We start from the raw sequence: 16,831 nt of genomic DNA on the forward strand, positions 1-16,831 counted from the left end.
TTTCGAAAAGCGAAGCCGCAAGATGGCCGAGGAAGAAGGTTCTTTTGCTGCGCAGGTGGAGCAGCGCTGGGGATTTCTCTCTCCGTGGTGGGAGGCGCTGAAGTCCTGCATCAAGTACTACAACCAGTACAGCCCCGACGAGTACGTCTGGCAGCTTCCTGAAATCGTTGTTAAGGTCGCGATGCCAAGACGCGAAAGCTCCGACAGTGAGGATGAAGCGGCTTTCCGTAGACGTTTTCAGGAGGTGCGAGAGGCTTTAGCGCTGCTTGTGGCAGTTGAGCACGCCGTCTACGATGCTTACGACCACATATTTACTGAGAAATGCGAAGTCTACCATGGAAGGTATGGAGAAGAAATCAGCGAAGTGAGCATAGCAGTCAAGTTTATACTGGACGTGGATGAGGACGGACATGAAATTAACGCCGATGCTGCCGACAGTGTCGAGTATGATCTTGTCCACTTATGCGGGACTGATCAGCGTGAACAACCTAGCGAGGAATATCGGACCGCGTTGAGCCAGATTGCTGCTCTTGATGAAAACCTAAAGTCAGGGGAGGCTGGAGTGGACATACAAATTCCCGTGAGAGTGGATTTTCGGGAGAAACTACTGGGAGATACAATAAATGTCGACACACAGCTTAACTACGCAAAGACATTGAAGGAGATCGCAATTGCTGAGAAAGAGATCCACGCAAGCAATACCGGAGAAAAGGGCGTGGAGGCTGGAGCACTCCGTTGCACGTTTGTGTTGGAGCCAATGTCTGTAAATGCTGGTTTAATGCCTGAAAGTCTGGGGTTTGTGGATGCGCTAGGACAACTGGTAGTAGAAAACGTGTGGTTCTCTTCGATGGATGTCCCTGTGCCTATCTTGTTTGAGAATTCCAGTTATCCCGAGGCTATAAAAATCTTTGGACAGTTCTTTAGACGTGCACTGAACGGTACACGTCGTAATCAAGAGGACGCTACATTGGCTACTACTTCGACGCCGGTGCAACTCATCGAGGGTTGGTCGAAGAAAGCGGTTCTTCTCAACTGGCAGAGCTCAAGTTGGCATGCGACGCGACGATGCCACCCCGCGATATTGAAGCAATGTGCTCGGCGATGGCGCTGATCCAGACGACTGAGAAGCTCTCGCTTTTTTTGGAGTTAGAACCTTTGGATCGACAAAAACGTGAACACTACTGGAAGTGGTTGGCCTATGGACTGTTTTCGAAGCGTGCCCAAGCCTTCTCGTCAGTCAAAACGCTAACCCTCACGGGGATCCAGCAATTGAATGCCACCGATGTACAAGCATTCACTGCAATATTGGCGTCGGAGCACCCAGAAGAGATGCTGTTTGGCACTCCCCGAGGGCGAGTTGATGAGAGAGGTGCAACAATAACGAGTGGCACACCTATCCGATGGGAGTTTGATAGAGAAGGCCACCCCGTCGTGAACTCACGTTATCTCGCGTTGGAGGAAGAAATTCCGTCCGTAAGAACGTTTAGTGATGACGGAGAGAGAGAATGGGTTGATGTGCTGGTTCCTGGATTTGGACGTTGCCAGGAGCAACGCACGAACTTGAGTTTTGAGTGTGGTACGACATCAAGGACAAGTTCGAGTGCGATTACATCGCTGAGTGGTTCCGTTTATCAAATCGGTTGGATCCTCCTTGACCAATTTGGTGCTTGATGTGCTCATTTGCAAGACGTGGACGAGAACGCGATTATTCGAAGTTGCCCCAATTTGCAGGAGGTTACATTCTCAAGACGCTTGATCGACGTACAGCTCGACCTCAGCGAATACCGTGCAACGAACACGCCAATTCCCGATCTGACGTTTCAATGGAGCGACGTCACGGAATTTGCCAAGCAGCTACGTGACGACAGCAATCCGCTTACAAAATGTGTGCGCCGTCTGCGGTTTTCTTTGCTTTCCCGTTGGGTTCCAGAAGAAGTCCTCATGGCTGGGAATGCGCCAAATTTTGAATTCTACGTGAACGCGATTATCAAAATGCTGGAGGTGAACGAAAGGCTGGAATACCTGGAGGTGAGGTCGCCTTATTACAAATATGTCAAGGACTTCAAAAGTTTCACGTGAAACCGATTCACCGACAGCGCGAGCCGCTAGCAAGGAAGTGTATGCTCGCTTTCCTAAGTGTGCTCGCGTCAAGGACGCCGTCAACAACAGAGACAACCAAGAAGAGAAAGGTAGACGAGCCCAAAGCTGTCCCGGCGGAGATTGACGTGGCGAAGATCTTTTCTTTTGAGGCAGTCCCCGTCATTCGAGAGGTGTTTTATCACGCGTCACAGCGCCCCGTTCGCACCGTACAGCAAGCTCCTCAATCTCAGTGAATGCTACGACAATTAGGCGATAACTGTGATGAGGGATTCATTCTCAGCAACGGTGCATCCTGCACTCCTTTTTTTTTCTCAGTGAGGTCACTAAGGACCGCGACATGCTCAATGGAATACATGAAAAAACACCAATTGCAGCTCTCAACTCGTTTTTGCCGATCCAAAACTGTATCCAGTACAATATTATCCCCGCTAAGCTTATGAGACGTTCCATCATCTAGCGGCGCAATATTATAAGTACGTCCGAGGTGGCTGAGGTGCTGCTAGAGTATCATTCTCCAATCTACTTTCCAACTCTCAGCGTGCACCAAGCGTCGACAACCAACCATGCGAGTATACTTCGTACTGATTACTTCAGCATGCTGTCTACTTGCAAGCTCCAGCGCTGTCTCCGCGGAGGTTCCCTTCGTGAACTCGGCCAGCGCTGTCCAGGCTACTGCCACTAGACAGCTGAGGGGAGTGGCCGTTGATAGTGACGAAGGAAGTCTGGGCAGTGCCTCAGTGGACGAAGAGAGAGGTGGTGTAGTGGACGAGATACCCGAAAAGGCAGTGAGTACCTTCGCGAGGTTGGGGGGGAAGGCGGTGACAAGCTGGCCACTCTCAGCTTCTGGATAAGGGAATACGAGAGCAAATACAAACTCCACAAATCGTGGACCACGATACTCGTTCAAGTTCCTTGTTAATAAAATCCACGGTCGACCGAATGGCCTTCTGCGAGCATGTGCGCGATAACCCCGTTGCCGTGCCGTACAGCCAGGTCTAACGCGGTTGTACCTTCCTACAGTTTTAGTGCGGAAGTTTTGTGAGAGAAAAAAAATCGAGGATTTACTTACTGTAAGGAATCCGCACCGAATTGACGAAGGTCTTGTCAGCTCCGTGGCGCAAAAGTATCCGTGCAACATTGTCGTGGCCCCAGAATGCTGCTTCATGCAGAGCGCTGAAGCCATCGGACTAACAAATCAAACAAGGCTGAGATCTATACGCTGTACATCACTAACGAAAGGCATTATTGACGTACGTCACGTTGGTTCACATCGGCCCCCTCTTGCAGCAAGAATGCCACGCACTCATCTCGACCCTTTCTCGCTGCCACTTGTAGAGCTGCATACCCTTCTTTCTACCCAGTGTGGAACACATGCACACTGATCAAAGACCCTGTCGGTTTGCTTATCAATCAATACAGTCTTTACATCGGTGTCGTTGACCCGTGCGCCCTGCTCGATCAAATACGCCAGCTCCTTCACGTCACCATTACCCGCAGCTTCTGCCCATACCCCTCACGCCACGTTAGACCGGGCTGATGTTGTATGCTTGCCTAAAGTCTCTGTACCTGTGAAGAGGTCTTCAATCTTCACCACACTCATTTCGCGTTTATCCCTTCCCTACCCAGCCAACGACTGCAGAGTCGCCATTTCGGGAAAAGACGTCATCCCCAAAGATCCACGCCCACGGACGGCACTTGAGCACCAACGAGGCGCCGTCGCCATGAGCGTCATTGACCCCGTCTTCTTCGACAAGAAGTTCAGCGTGCCTCGCTACATGCTGCGGTATGTGGTGGGAGCGGCGACCGACGAATTTCGCGACCAGCAGCTTCAAAAGGTGCGCAAGTTCCGAGCCATGGCCGACGAGCAGATCGACGGCGTCATCGACCAGAGCTTCGTCAACTTCAACACGAGTCTCGCTCGCTTCACCACCATCTCAAACCAATTGCAAGGTCGGTACTGTCGTGGCCGAATTGGTTCTGTTCCTCGTGCTGTTTTAACACTTAGTGCTTACGTCTCCAGAAACGCGGGACAAAGTGCAGGAAGTCCGCAAGCGAGCTGCCGATGGTCGGACCATTCTGGGTTCCAAGACGAAAAACCTTCGCGAGCTGCTGCTCCAAAAGTACGAGGCCAAGAAAGTGATCGACATCATCAACGACATCGAGTGCATTGAGGCCGCACCGTCCAAGATTGAGGCGCTGCTGAACCAGCGCAAGTTTCTTGAAGCCGTCGACGCGTTCGCAGGCGCGTTGGACTTGGTTTTTAGCGAGCAGCTCGTAGCTTTCCACGCCACGACGGGGCTGCGCAACGACCTGATGGAGTGCAAACAAACGATCGAAGACAGATTGGTGCAAGAGCTGCAAAGAACGATCTACCTCAAAGGCGCGTTCGCCAACATCGCCTCGCGAACCAACCAGTATTCGCTAGCAGCTATTGAGAATGAACTCAGCAGCGGCGCACACTTCGACCAGGAATTTGAGAGACTGATGCTGCAGACTTCCACCTCCAAAGGAGACGCCTCTGATCACAACCGTGCAAGCATCGTTGGCGTTCCTGCTGCTCCCCTGCCAACAAACAACGTGCTTCAGACCGCAGTCAGCGCTGTCAAAAAGTGAGTGGTGCCAAAGTTCTCGCCTGATAATATGATCATTACTCTGACCTATTACTTGTCTGCAGACTCCATCGTGAACGAGAAGCCATTGGCACCATCAAAAGCTCGATCGAAGAAGAGCTGGATGCAGTAGTTGCGGAACTATCACGCCTCTGTCGAGGCATCTTCAATTCCAGCAGTAGTACATCGTTTGCCAACGCGTTCACAGAGGCAACGTTCGGCACCCACGACCACTCGAGCGAGTTTGGCACATTTCTGCGTCTGCTCTTCACCGTGCTCCGTCGTGTTGCTCAGCGCCACTACCTCGTCGCTGTATACTTCGAGGCCGACGGCGACAACTGGGACTACGGCATGTTCGAAGTCGTAACCAAAATTTCCGGAGTGCTTGAGGTAAGCTTTCTTGTCTTGAGGGGATCATTCCTGGAGGCGCTTGGGCTAAGCTTGTATATGCGCAGCGTGTGCTGGTAGAATACCTCGATGGTGTATCTTCGCTTCAGCCCACGGCACTCAATCCAGAGCTTTCTTCTGCTTCCGGCAACGGCGAGTTGTTCAAATTGAGTCGGAACAAGCCACTGACAAAGAATCAGTCGGGTGAAAGCAACCAGGTAACTGCAATACGCCGCCGCCTCGTGTGCGAACCGAGCGTGTTCCACTTGCCCGACGTTTACGAGGACTTGGAGCGCATCGGCAAAGATTTCCAGCAGCTTTTCCGGGCCAGTAGCTCCCGTTCTGGCGTGGCCTCACCTATGTCATCGTTGTCGGGTTTTGCATCATTCCTCAGCACCTTCATCACGCAGAAGTGGATTCCTAAGGTCAAAGCGAAGGCACAGCAGTTTCTGGCGCTAAAAGGACGGGGTCAGACGACGATCTGTCGGCTGCCCATTCCGTCTGACACAAGCTATCAGCCACCCAGCATCGACAGTTTGCTCCACGTAATCGAAAACCTCCGCGAGATGATGGCCAAGATGCCGACTCATGCTTCCGATTTGGCGAGCGTGCTGGAAGCCTCTGTCTTGAGCTGGCTGGAGGAATGCGCCGTCATTGTGCGGGATATCCGAGAGCAAACACTCAATCACCAGCAACTGCAGACCAAAAATGTCACGTACGCCGACTTGGCAGCAATTTTCCACGATTACGAAGGCTATCAGCGAGCCAAGCAAGGGAGCCCGATCCCGTATCACCACTCGAAGGTGCAGCCGACCGGATCCATGACTAGTGGTGCAGGTGCCCGAATCACTGCCGAGGAGGTCATAGCGGCAAGAGAACTTGGGCTCGAGAGCGAACTCTACGACCCGGATGCGTGGATGCACGGAGCAGACGGTTTACTGATGGATAACGCGCGGATCGGCATGCTCGGCTACGCCAACAGCGCATGCGACCTCATCGCTGTGTACCTTCAACGTGTTGCTGGAGGTTCCGAAGGGAAGTCCAACAATTGTCCGACTTCGCCTGTTACCTCGCCAGCCCTCACCATGGCGCTTCAAGCGGCGAGTTGGCAATGCAGCGCCCTGGCTGATGCGTGTCTTCTTTTCCTGCGCCGCGAAGTGAGGCTGCATTGCTGCTACTACCTCACGCAGCTCGTCTCGCAGCGATTTGACATAGAAGAAGGCCAGCCGACCATGGCTCAAGACAGCGTCCTCACGCTCAACCTCAACCTCTCTTCGATCGAAAACGCGCTCCAGCCATACCTGGCGAGCGACAAGATGACGCTTGTGTACAATGGCGTGGACGCGCTACTATCGCGGCTACTGATAGGCAACCTCGCACAGATGACCGACTGCACGTTTACTCGCGGAGGTGTCCAGCAAATGCTGCTCAACATCGGTGCTCTGCGTCAAGGACTCACAGGAACGCTCTACTCGTACCCACGCGATGGTCTGTCCTTGTCTTCGTCGGCTTCGATGCCTTCGTCCTGCTCGTCAGCCTCGCGATTGGAGCACGCCAAGCGGTACTACCAGCTCCTCAACTTGTCCGAGACGCAGCTTGAAATGTTTCTGCTGGCAAACCGCGGCGCGTACACGCATGAGGCTTTTCGAGCGCTCTGGCACATCAATGCCCCTCATCGCCCACTCGCCAAGGGGAGCGTCAACAAGCTCGACAGCCTACTGCGATAGATCGACGATAACTCATGATAGCACGATAGGACAGACCGGCGTATCAAACCCAATGCAAGTATTGCATTTCATCCCTCCCCCCTCTTTGTCTGCGTTCGAAGACCTCTCATCGTTGGAAAAAAGAGTCCGCCTCTTGTGCCTCCGTGTGCGTAGCCGGTAGATCAGTGAATGACGGGAACAACGCTCTGCTAGCGCTGCTGGAAGGCCGCGTCGAGCGCGCTGTAGTAGCCGCAGCTGCAGCTGTAGCTGGGTTGAATGCCTCTCTACTGTTGAGGAAATCGGGCAGCGGTGGAAGCGAGCGATGTGCTGGTGGGAGCACAATAGGCGTCCTTGGTGGTTGTTGTTGCTGCTGCTGAGGTACCATGGGCAGAGCGGCCAGCGGCTTACTCGGCAGCGGCAAACTCACGGACGGCATGATGGGGGTCGGATGCGGAGGCCTGGTCGCCGCCGCCGCCACTGCACTAGCCACAGTCGGCAATCCAGCCGACGTGGCACTTCCTGGTCCTCCACTTGTCGTCGCAAGTGGTCCCGGCATCGGGAACAGAGGCGGCGGTGTCGAGTGTAGCAGCGACGTGGTCGGCCTCGTCACCTGCTGCAGGTGCGGCAAGGAGGGGATCCGCTCGTGCGCAAAGGTCCGGACCATGTCCAGAGGCGCCGGCGGGGGCGGCAGCGTGAACTGCACGCCGCCGACAAACGGCAGCCTGCTCTGTATCTCTCTGTGTCTCTGCTGCTCCTGGTGCTGCCTCAGCGTCGGCAGCTCCGGCGCGAGTCTCAGCTGCGGCAGCCGCTCTCTCCCCAGACTTGGCGGCAGCTGAAGCTGGCGCGCGGAGGCAGGCAGCGCAGCCTCCGCCTGGTCCTGCTCCTCTTCCTGTTGCTGCTTGAGCTCACGCCGCCGCCGGCGGATGCGCAGCCGCTCACGCTCCCGCAGCTCCTCGCGCGCCTCATCGTCCAGCGTCTGGCGGCGCTCACGCTGCCGCTCGCGCTGCTTCTGGCGGATCTCCGCCTTGGCGCGGTCGCTCAGTCCCTGGCGGCGCTGCTGCTGCCGACGCCGGTTCTGCGCGCGCAGGCGTTCGCGCGCCTCGGCGTCCAGCTGCGAACGACGTTCGCGCTGCCGTCGCGTGTTCTGCAGGCGCTGGCGCTCAGCCACCGGGTCCGCTGCGTTTTGAGCCCGGAAGTGGCGGTACTTGGCTGCACGCCGGTTGGCCAGACGTCGCCGCCGCTGATCGGGCGACTCGCGTGGCGGACTCGCATACTGTCGGCGGATGCTCGGCGGCGTGTCGGGCGCGACCGCCATGTTTGAAGAGCACGGTTTGCCCAAAGTGTACCATAAGGATGGTACATACAGTCACACCTCTTTAAATGAGACGGCGGCAAACACCCGGTTACTAATCAACCTAGGTACGAATCGCGATTTAAGGGCATCATTGCATAGATCAGCGTCTCCTCTTTCTTATGAGCCCTCCCCAGGGAGGTCCCTGGCTTTCTAGAATTGAAATCCCATGAAGTTATGATCGTTTGAAAAAATTATCTCTTTTTCGAAGCCGAAAACTCAAAAAAATTTATTGGTGGTCTAAACGTAAAATTGCACGGGGGAGCCAATGGTGGCGTCGGATTGTTCAGATTCGACGTGGAACTAACCTAAAAGTTACCTTTTGTGTGTAATTTCAGAATAGTGACATTGGGTGACACTAAGTATCATTTTGATTAACACGAACAATATGTTTTGCCTAAGTCTGAGCAGAAAGCTAAGCGTCCGGAGAGTTGCAGGATGTCTTCTGCTTCTTAGCAGCTGTAGTGTCGCGTCCGCGACGGTCACAGTTTTCCTTTGCAGCCGCAGCCATAGCTGCCCGGTGTTCACGGCGCGCTTGCTTCGCCGTTTTTGCGTCTTCGCCTTGCTTCTTTGACGGGGCTGCATACATCACGTCCGACCTGAATTCCTCCGGCACGTATTTGCGAACGGTCTGGTTCATGGTGTACACCTTTTCCGGGTTGATAGGTGGTAGTGGCAACGCCTCCAGAAACTGCGTGAACATCCGCTCGACCTTGGTGCCTTCCGTCAACACACCGTCAATCTTTCTACGGAGATCTTGTTCCTCAGCGTCGCTGTCAGAATCCTTTTTGCATTGCACCAATCCCGGCTTGGACGCATCCATCGAGAAAATCTGAAACTGCTCAACACCGACTAGAGTCTTGTAGAGCTCAGAGACTAGTGGTTTGTAGCTGTAGAAGAAATCATCGCCTCGCGAGATGTGAACCGTAGCATTGGACGAGGCAGAGTCATTCACCGCGTCGACAATGCGACCCATTGTCCAGAGATCCTGTCGCGACACGTACTTGCGGATGTGTCCAAACCCTCTGTCGCAGGAGTTCTTTGTATGTCCTTTTACAAAGAACTTGAAGTCGATCCTCTCAAAGACACCCATGTGGACCTGGGCCAGCAGGACTTTGATCACGAGATTGTTCTTATTCTGGCCCGAACAATTGTCGGCGTACACGACAAGCCGCTTCTTCCCTGCTGGCACCAGGACCGTTCGGATGAAGTGATGAAGCATGGAGTTCACTTGGTCCGTGCCTTTGCCGCTGACGGTCTCGTCGTACACGTAGTTGGTCTGGACGCCGTCGTTCTCGTGAAATATGCCAAACACATTCACGTTTACTAGTGAACAGAAGTACCACTGCGAAGGCGTCGAGGACACCGACGGGACGGTCAAGTTCTGCGAGAAGTCCATCACCAGAACAGCGGTATCATTCTCCCTTCCACCGTTACGAGCTGCAGCCTTGTCAGCTTTGTACTCCAGTCTAAAAAATATCGAATATATCAAAAAGATATTAGTGTCCGGCGAGAAATCAAAATGTTACCAACATCCATTTGCACTCTTACCGCATTCGATGAGCTGATACAGTGTGCTGCCCGAGCTCTTCCGTCTCTTCCGCCGTCGGACCTCCACGCATTCTCGACTGGTAGATAGCACAGAGGTCGCAGACGTTGGATCGTGGCGATCGGATCCGAATAGCTGGGCAGTGAAGGCTGAGCAGCTTTCTCATGGTTGCAGGGGCAGGTTCCCGGACCCGTAGCGCTATCTGCTCTACGTAAGAGTGCATCTCGTCGTAGATTGCGCTCCACGTGAAATTCGCAGGCAGCAGCGTGTAGTTCTCGCGGCTGTAGTACTTTGTAATCTTGCCGTCGGCAGTCTTCTGTAGCCGGACACGTACAGGAACCACGTCACCTACTTCTGCGGCAAACTCTTGAAACCACTTCACCAGCCACACGACGTCGACCTTGGCGGCGTGCTTGTTCAGCTTGTTCCCGTGCGCCTTTGGCGCGATGTTACCACCCCGAACCCTTCCTTTATAGCGCTTAATAGTGAGCGGTGCCACATCAAGGCACTTTGCAAACGAGGGACGGCATACTTGCCCGATAAAGGGCAAGTAGTAGTGAAACTTTTCTCGCGCCCCGCCACCACGACGCCGCTCAACGGTGTCCGTCTGCATCAGCAGTGCCAACATCGTGTAGATACTGGGATACTGGTCATTTGCTCCGAGCGAGTCATCTGGGAGAGTGAGCACACCAACCACTCGATCTCACGCGCCTTTCCTTCGAGGCAACGGCGCTCGCACGCGTCTGCCTGGATCAACGCAGCAACCTTCTGCTGCAAATCGACCTCAATCAAATTGATACTTATGTCCTCTTCGTCCTCGCTGGCGCTTTCCACACTCTCGCCGGTCAATCGTTCGTCTTCATCGTCCTCTTCTGCACTCATCGCTTCCTCACTCCAGTCCTCATCCGCGCTGTTGTCGGGCTCGTCGCTCTCGGCCGCGCTGCTTTCCAGATCGCCTTCGCCGCTGCGACTTTGCTGGACTTGTTCAGTGTCTTGAGCAAGCTGAATGGGTTAATCAGGCGTCGCAGCGGTTGCAACCGCGCTAGGAGGAAGCGGCATCAACGTCAGGGAGCTCGACGGTGACTGCAGCAGGATGGAGGAGCCTCCTGCAGTGCTAGAAGGAGTAGGGCTTAGCGGCATGGCAGAGATCTTGACGGTGGTTGGCAAAGTCGATTGCGTGGGCGTCCCAGTTCGGTTTAGTGACGGTTCGAATTTTCAAAACACAAAATCCTCCGTTTCTCAAAACTTCATTTAAGTGCGAAAATCAGTCGCCCAACTTTGAAGGCGATTATCTCGATAACTCTAAAAGGTGGATTAGCAACATTATGTCAGCCGCTGTCTCAAATGACTCCCAGTTCGCTCGGTCTAATACGCTGTTTCAGTTAAAGAATAGATCAGATAAAGAAATGGCTACACTTCTAATGACTACATTTTCATTTGTTAGGTGCAACTACAAGGGCTTTCTTTACCTGGTACCCCTCCAGCATTTTCGTACTCTTGTTTTGTTTCGTCTTCACACAGACAGAACTTAACCAATAACGGTAGGCGCGGTATTGTCTGTTCCTACTCCTTCTTCTCATTGGTATTAGCAGAATCGCATCCCCTCAGGTTGTACGTGAGTTTCAATACAGTGAGGTTATGGGAATATTTGTTGTCCCGATATCCTGCCACCATGCCTGCAGTTTTATCTTTCGCTAGGTATCTACTGCATAGCCCCTAGTTGTCTCGACATCATAATATTTTAGTTTTTCGTAAATTCTATATGCACGCTGCGCTGATTGTAATATAACGTGGCTAGCTTATTTATCAGTATTTACAAGCTTGCAGTTACATGCACTGCAAATAGGCAACCCGGAGCGTTGCTCCGGGAGGGTACACAGGTCGCCGAATAGTTTCATGGACGATGATAATGGATAATAATTGAGTAAATCCTAAAGTTTTTTGTTTTTAATCCTTAAAAGCACTACCAGCCCAACTCTTTAGTTGACTCTAACGTGGGCATCTACTGCGCCTGCTTCGCAGCCGCAGCATCTGCCCGAGACTGCGTAATTGAACAAATAGTTGCGCACATCGAAGCGGAAATGATGTTTCAGCCAAAACCTTTGTGAGGCTGGTAACCAGCAAGCCCCGCTCTTCTTTATCGTGGTGGGTTCTCAGGAACCGAAAGTCACCAATTGAGGTTGCCTGGTCTGATGAGGCCATCGGTGACATAGCACCCTGGTCCAATGGCTGCGTTGGCGCCAGCAACGAGAGAGCTATTTCATTCATTTTGCAGGTAAGGTATACCGTGCTCATTTTCGAACTATGTTGTGTGCTAACGATCAGACGAGAGAGCTACAGTGTAGCGGGACGAAGTAGAGACGCATGGTGCGCTGATCTTGACCTTTTAACTTGAGGATGTTAGCTAAGTGACAATAATGATCCTCAATTCAAAAACAAAACAAACAAACAAACAAACTTTTAACTTGAGGGCTTGGGGGATAAATTGCGGAATGAGAAATACGCTAATGGGCCAATTCCTTGGAAGTGAGTGCTTCAACGGAGGGGGAAAAAGTCTTATTCAAACGAACGATGCTCGTATCACTGTCGAGTTGAGCTGATTGGTTTGGCGACAGACACGAGGTTGGGCATCTTCGGCTAAGAGTATTGGGTATTGAGCAAATTGACATGTAAAAAAATGCAACCTGCACTTAGACAAGTCATGTTGGTCATCTTCAGCTAAGCTTAGTCGATTATGGCGCAAATTGATACGCCTTCAGCGAAGCCATGAGGCTCTCATAGTGTACTGGAGCGTCCGTAAGTATTTGAATGCAGGTTTTGGTAAATAATAAACGATTAGTATCAACCTTTGGTAAATAATGTGCATAAATCTTAGCATTTATCGACGGGTACCCGATTCCGGCAAATATTAGCTTAAACATTACAATTAAGAAAGAGAGACCCGGTTTGGTACCCGGTTTTGGAAAGTTACAAGTTTTTTGCCGGGGCCAAGCACAGGTCTTCGACCTGTGAACTCTTTGTTCCAACTTAGCATCCCAAATAAAATTTCTCTCTTCGCTCGATTTGTTGTGGCGGGAGTAGTGGTAGCAATGGCATACGTGGGAGGAGGCAGGCAAGTGATTGAGAAAAATATATGAGTTTGGATCTATTACTACGGCGTCCATTTAGAGGGTTGAGGCGCCAACAATGGCGACCATTTAGAGAATAAAGAGGTTTTTGATCAGATATAGAGCACCTATAGTGAAATCCATATAATCCCGTTTGCAGTCGAGGAATACTAACCAGATAGGGAACACATTGTCAGTTGGAGGGGTTCATTTAGGGAGGTGTCACTGTAGTGCCCAGAATTGCAATTGTAAATTTCAAATTTTATTTAACATTAATTAAATTTGGAAAACCCAATTATTTTAACAATTAGGTCACAATTATAAAAATGTTTTATAAATTGTTATAAATAATAATCTACTTATTTTTAAGTTTAAAAAAAGAATCAATACTCAGAGAAACCTAAATTTCACTTAATTTAAAAAAGAATGAAACAAACTATCGAACTATACGAGGTCTTTTTGACTGTTGTTGCTGAAGCGTTGCATCAGCGACTTAGAGCTCTACCATTCATTATTGCTTAGGCCTAGACTGTTGGTATGGTTCTGCGACCACTTTTCTTGCGGGCAGCCTCAACAACGCTTGATTTTATTTGTGGCACCCCATAAGCTACCAAAATAACAGCAAATGAAATACGTAAGCTCCAAGCAACGAAATCAAACTTGATAGCGCAAAACAATAGGCAAGGCTTACCCGAATATCTCCGACTATACTCAACGTTGCCGCCCAGCACCCGGTCGAACGCACTCACCACACCCGTACACGGACGCTCCTCGCATGCGTTGACATTCGTACCAGAGACAACTCCGACTACCACCAAACACTCGCGCGGAATCGTAAACCAGTGCAACTTCGGGTGTACGAGAAACTCGCTGCCGTCCTCCTCCGTCAACCTCGAGATGCCGAACGCTCTCAGCGTGTTCACCTTGTAGTACAGGACGCCACCCTCGCACACGTACCCGGCCAGCGAGATCAACTTGGAGCGCGCCCCCAGCGTCGTATCCACAGAGCAGGGCTTCGTGAGCAGAGCGAGACCGCCGTACTTCCACCACACGAAACAGAGTGTCCCCGTCAACCGAGTGAGCACGATCACGAGCACGCAGCCTAGTGCGATGCAGCCGTGACCAACCAGACTCATGACGTAGTACGAGACGGCCTTGGCCTCCACCTCGGTATGCCGCAGACTCGACCGGTTGAGCGACGTCAGGTAGAACTGGATAAGCGCGGCCGTGAGCAGTTCTCCGACGAGGGCCGTCTCGTAGTTGAAGAGCAGCCGCTTGACGAAGCAGCGCGTCTTCTCCCTCATCCAGCCCATGGTCTCCACCATCTCGAACAGCGTGGACATGATGCCGGCCAGGTTGTATCCGAGCGAGATGGACTGTATGCGTCCCATGAATCCTTCCTGAGTGATCAGCTGGAAGAGGTCGCTCATGAGGCCCAGATCCAGCAGTGCGAACAGCAGCAGTAGTCGATGATAGTTTTTCGCGCCGTGGGCCGACAAGCGCAGACTCTCCTGCACGAAGACGAAGGCGTCCTGGAAGCTGATGCGCTCGTCCGCGGGGTTGCAACGCCTCACGAAGCGCTTGCACGACACGAAGCTGCGCCGGATCACCCAGAAGCGGTACGCGATCCACAGCGCGCCGGTGACTCCGTACCAGTATGATTTCCGGTAAAAACCATCTCCCTTGTCGTTGGCGAGGCGGGATCCGTTGATGTCGAAGGTGCCGACGGCTTTGACGATGTCGTAGGCTGTGCTGTCGAGCGCGCAGAGGGTGCCCTCGCCCTCGATGTAGAAGGAGTAATATCCGATGCTGCCGTGGTAGAAGTAGCTTTCGAAGGGGTAGCTGTCGTTGGCGCAGTTGGCTGGTGTGGTTTTGTAGGGCTCCGCCTTGTTGAACCCGAGAAAGTAGCTTCCGTGGACGTTATACTGGGGCATGACATAGTGGCATAGAAGTCCCTTTTCGACGTGAAAGTAGTGTATTGGGGAGATATTCCACCAGGCTCCAGCCATGTAGAGCTCTTTCACGGGGCATCGTTGGAGTAGGTCGCCAGTACTGGGAACGATGTCAGTCGGTGTGACCAGATGAAGAGAAATCTTGTGCGGGGTCATGAACTGGGTGTATCCTCGAATCTGTAGCATGAACGGTAGCAGCCCCACTGTCATCCAGACGAGGGTAATCACGCGCTTGGTCGAGAGAGGTGGAGCCTCCACTCTCCATGCACGAGCTCTCATCCACGCCATGTCGGTTGTCCTAGTATTACGTTATAAGCCGTGAGCCCCGCGTAAAAATACCGGCCTTCTCCGTTACGACCGTCCAGGCCGACAGTCAAGCTGTTGCGTCATTGCCAAGCATCGTTAGTTGCTTGACGCCGAACCTGACGCCATGGCAGGCAACCTAGCCTAGCTGATATACAGCGCGGAAACCTCACGAAGCAGTCCGATGGATATGAACAGTGTAAGAGGAAACACGAAGTTTTCTCTTCATCTGGTCACACCGACTGACATCGTTCCCAGTACTGGCGACCTACTCCAACGATGCCCCGTGAAAGAGCTCTACATGGCTGGAGCCTGGTGGAATATCTCCCCAATACACTACTTTCACGTCGAAAAGGGACTTCTATGCCACTATGTCATGCCCCAGTATAACGTCCACGGAAGCTACTTTCTCGGGTTCAACAAGGCGGAGCCCTACAAAACCACACCAGCCAACTGCGCCAACGACAGCTACCCCTTCGAAAGCTACTTCTACCACGGCAGCATCGGATATTACTCCTTCTACATCGAGGGCGAGGGCACCCTCTGCGCGCTCGACAGCACAGCCTACGACATCGTCAAAGCCGTCGGCACCTTCGACATCAACGGATCCCGCCTCGCCAACGACAAGGGAGATGGTTTTTACCGGAAATCATACTGGTACGGAGTCACCGGCGCGCTGTGGATCGCGTCCACCGCTTCTGGGTGATCCGGCGCAGCTTCGTGTCGTGCAAGCGCTTCGTGAGGCGTTGCAACCCCGCGGACGAGCGCATCAGCTTCCAGGACGCCTTCGTCTTCGTGCAGGAGAGTCTGCGCTTGTCGGCCCACGGCGCGAAAAACTATCATCGACTACTGCTGCTGTTCGCACTGCTGGATCTGGGCCTCATGAGCGACCTCTTCCAGCTGATCACTCAGGAAGGATTCATGGGACGCATACAGTCCATCTCGCTCGGATACAACCTGGCCGGCATCATGTCCACGCTGTTCGAGATGGTGGAGACCATGGGCTGGATGAGGGAGAAGACGCGCTGCTTCGTCAAGCGGCTGCTCTTCAACTACGAGACGGCCCTCGTCGGAGAACTGCTCACGGCCGCGCTTATCCAGTTCTACCTGACGTCGCTCAACCGGTCGAGTCTGCGGCATACCGAGGTGGAGGCCAAGGCCGTCTCGTACTACGTCATGAGTCTGGTTGGTCACGGCTGCATCGCACTAGGCTGCGTGCTCGTGATCGTGCTCACTCGGTTGACGGGGACACTCGTTTCGTGTGGTGGAAGTACGGCGGTCTCGCTCTGCTCACGAAGCCCTGCTCTGTGGATACGACGCTGGGGGCGCGCTCCAAGTTGATCTCGCTGGCCGGGTACGTGTGCGAGGGTGGCGTCCTGTACTACAAGGTGAACACGCTGAGAGCGTTCGGCATCTCGAGGTTGACGGAGGAGGACGGCAGCGAGTTTCTCGTACACCCGAAGTTGCATTGGTTTACAATTCCGCGCGAGAGTGTCTGGTCGTGATCGGCGCTGTCTCGGGCGCGAATGCGAGGAGCGTCCGTGTACGGGTGTAGTGAGTGCGTTCGACCGGGTGCTGGGCGGTGAAAAGAATATGGACACTTGGTCACTACAAGTAATAAAAGCTGCTACTGCTAGTGCCGACAACGGAGGCAGTAGGGTCTTACCTTCTGACTAGGGATTCTATCAACACTGACCGTTTGGGGATCAAAGAACCGAACATGCCTTTATCTTTTGTTACGTGTTTGTTGACTTGGTTTGTTTGTTG

General features: G+C 52.9%; 7 protein-coding genes across 7 annotated transcripts; 4 read left to right on the forward strand and 3 right to left on the reverse strand.

The window, feature by feature from the left end:
* Positions 1 to 22: 22 nt before the first annotated feature.
* Positions 23 to 2,333, forward strand: PHYSODRAFT_293651 (hypothetical protein; the record flags this gene model as incomplete). Its single annotated transcript, XM_009516972.1, has 4 exons — positions 23 to 938; positions 959 to 1,576; positions 1,688 to 2,028; positions 2,097 to 2,333. 4 exons carry the CDS (start codon positions 23 to 25, stop codon positions 2,331 to 2,333), a joined length of 2,112 nt encoding a protein of 703 aa, XP_009515267.1.
* A 330-nt stretch (positions 2,334 to 2,663) lies between these two features.
* PHYSODRAFT_467694 (hypothetical protein) lies at positions 2,664 to 2,951 on the forward strand (the record flags this gene model as incomplete). The annotated part of the gene is made up of 1 exon (XM_009516973.1): positions 2,664 to 2,951. The coding sequence occupies one exon, from the start codon at positions 2,664 to 2,666 to the stop codon at positions 2,949 to 2,951; it is 288 nt and encodes a 95-aa protein (XP_009515268.1).
* An 870-nt stretch (positions 2,952 to 3,821) lies between these two features.
* On the forward strand, positions 3,822 to 6,823 carry PHYSODRAFT_473457 (hypothetical protein; the record flags this gene model as incomplete). Its single annotated transcript, XM_009516974.1, has 4 exons — positions 3,822 to 4,050; positions 4,121 to 4,709; positions 4,775 to 5,111; positions 5,255 to 6,823. 4 exons carry the CDS (start codon positions 3,822 to 3,824, stop codon positions 6,821 to 6,823), a joined length of 2,724 nt encoding a protein of 907 aa, XP_009515269.1.
* Positions 6,824 to 6,929: 106 nt separating this feature from the next.
* PHYSODRAFT_308972 (hypothetical protein) lies at positions 6,930 to 8,117 on the reverse strand (the record flags this gene model as incomplete). Its single annotated transcript, XM_009516975.1, has 2 exons — positions 6,930 to 7,614; positions 7,720 to 8,117. 2 exons carry the CDS (start codon positions 8,115 to 8,117, stop codon positions 6,930 to 6,932), a joined length of 1,083 nt encoding a protein of 360 aa, XP_009515270.1.
* Positions 8,118 to 8,568: 451 nt separating this feature from the next.
* On the reverse strand, positions 8,569 to 9,375 carry PHYSODRAFT_477473 (hypothetical protein; the record flags this gene model as incomplete). The annotated part of the gene is made up of 1 exon (XM_009516976.1): positions 8,569 to 9,375. The coding sequence occupies one exon, from the start codon at positions 9,373 to 9,375 to the stop codon at positions 8,569 to 8,571; it is 807 nt and encodes a 268-aa protein (XP_009515271.1).
* Positions 9,376 to 13,333: 3,958 nt separating this feature from the next.
* On the reverse strand, positions 13,334 to 15,040 carry PHYSODRAFT_476271 (hypothetical protein; the record flags this gene model as incomplete). The annotated part of the gene is made up of 1 exon (XM_009516977.1): positions 13,334 to 15,040. The coding sequence occupies one exon, from the start codon at positions 15,038 to 15,040 to the stop codon at positions 13,334 to 13,336; it is 1,707 nt and encodes a 568-aa protein (XP_009515272.1).
* Positions 15,041 to 15,440: 400 nt separating this feature from the next.
* PHYSODRAFT_321704 (hypothetical protein) lies at positions 15,441 to 16,569 on the forward strand (the record flags this gene model as incomplete). The annotated part of the gene is made up of 3 exons (XM_009516978.1): positions 15,441 to 15,721; positions 15,781 to 16,291; positions 16,336 to 16,569. 3 exons carry the CDS (start codon positions 15,441 to 15,443, stop codon positions 16,567 to 16,569), a joined length of 1,026 nt encoding a protein of 341 aa, XP_009515273.1.
* Positions 16,570 to 16,831: the final 262 nt, after the last annotated feature.

Source organism: Phytophthora sojae (assembly GCF_000149755.1).
Source record: "Phytophthora sojae unplaced genomic scaffold PHYSOscaffold_1, whole genome shotgun sequence".
NCBI classification, from domain to species: Eukaryota; Oomycota; class Peronosporomycetes; order Peronosporales; family Peronosporaceae; genus Phytophthora; species Phytophthora sojae.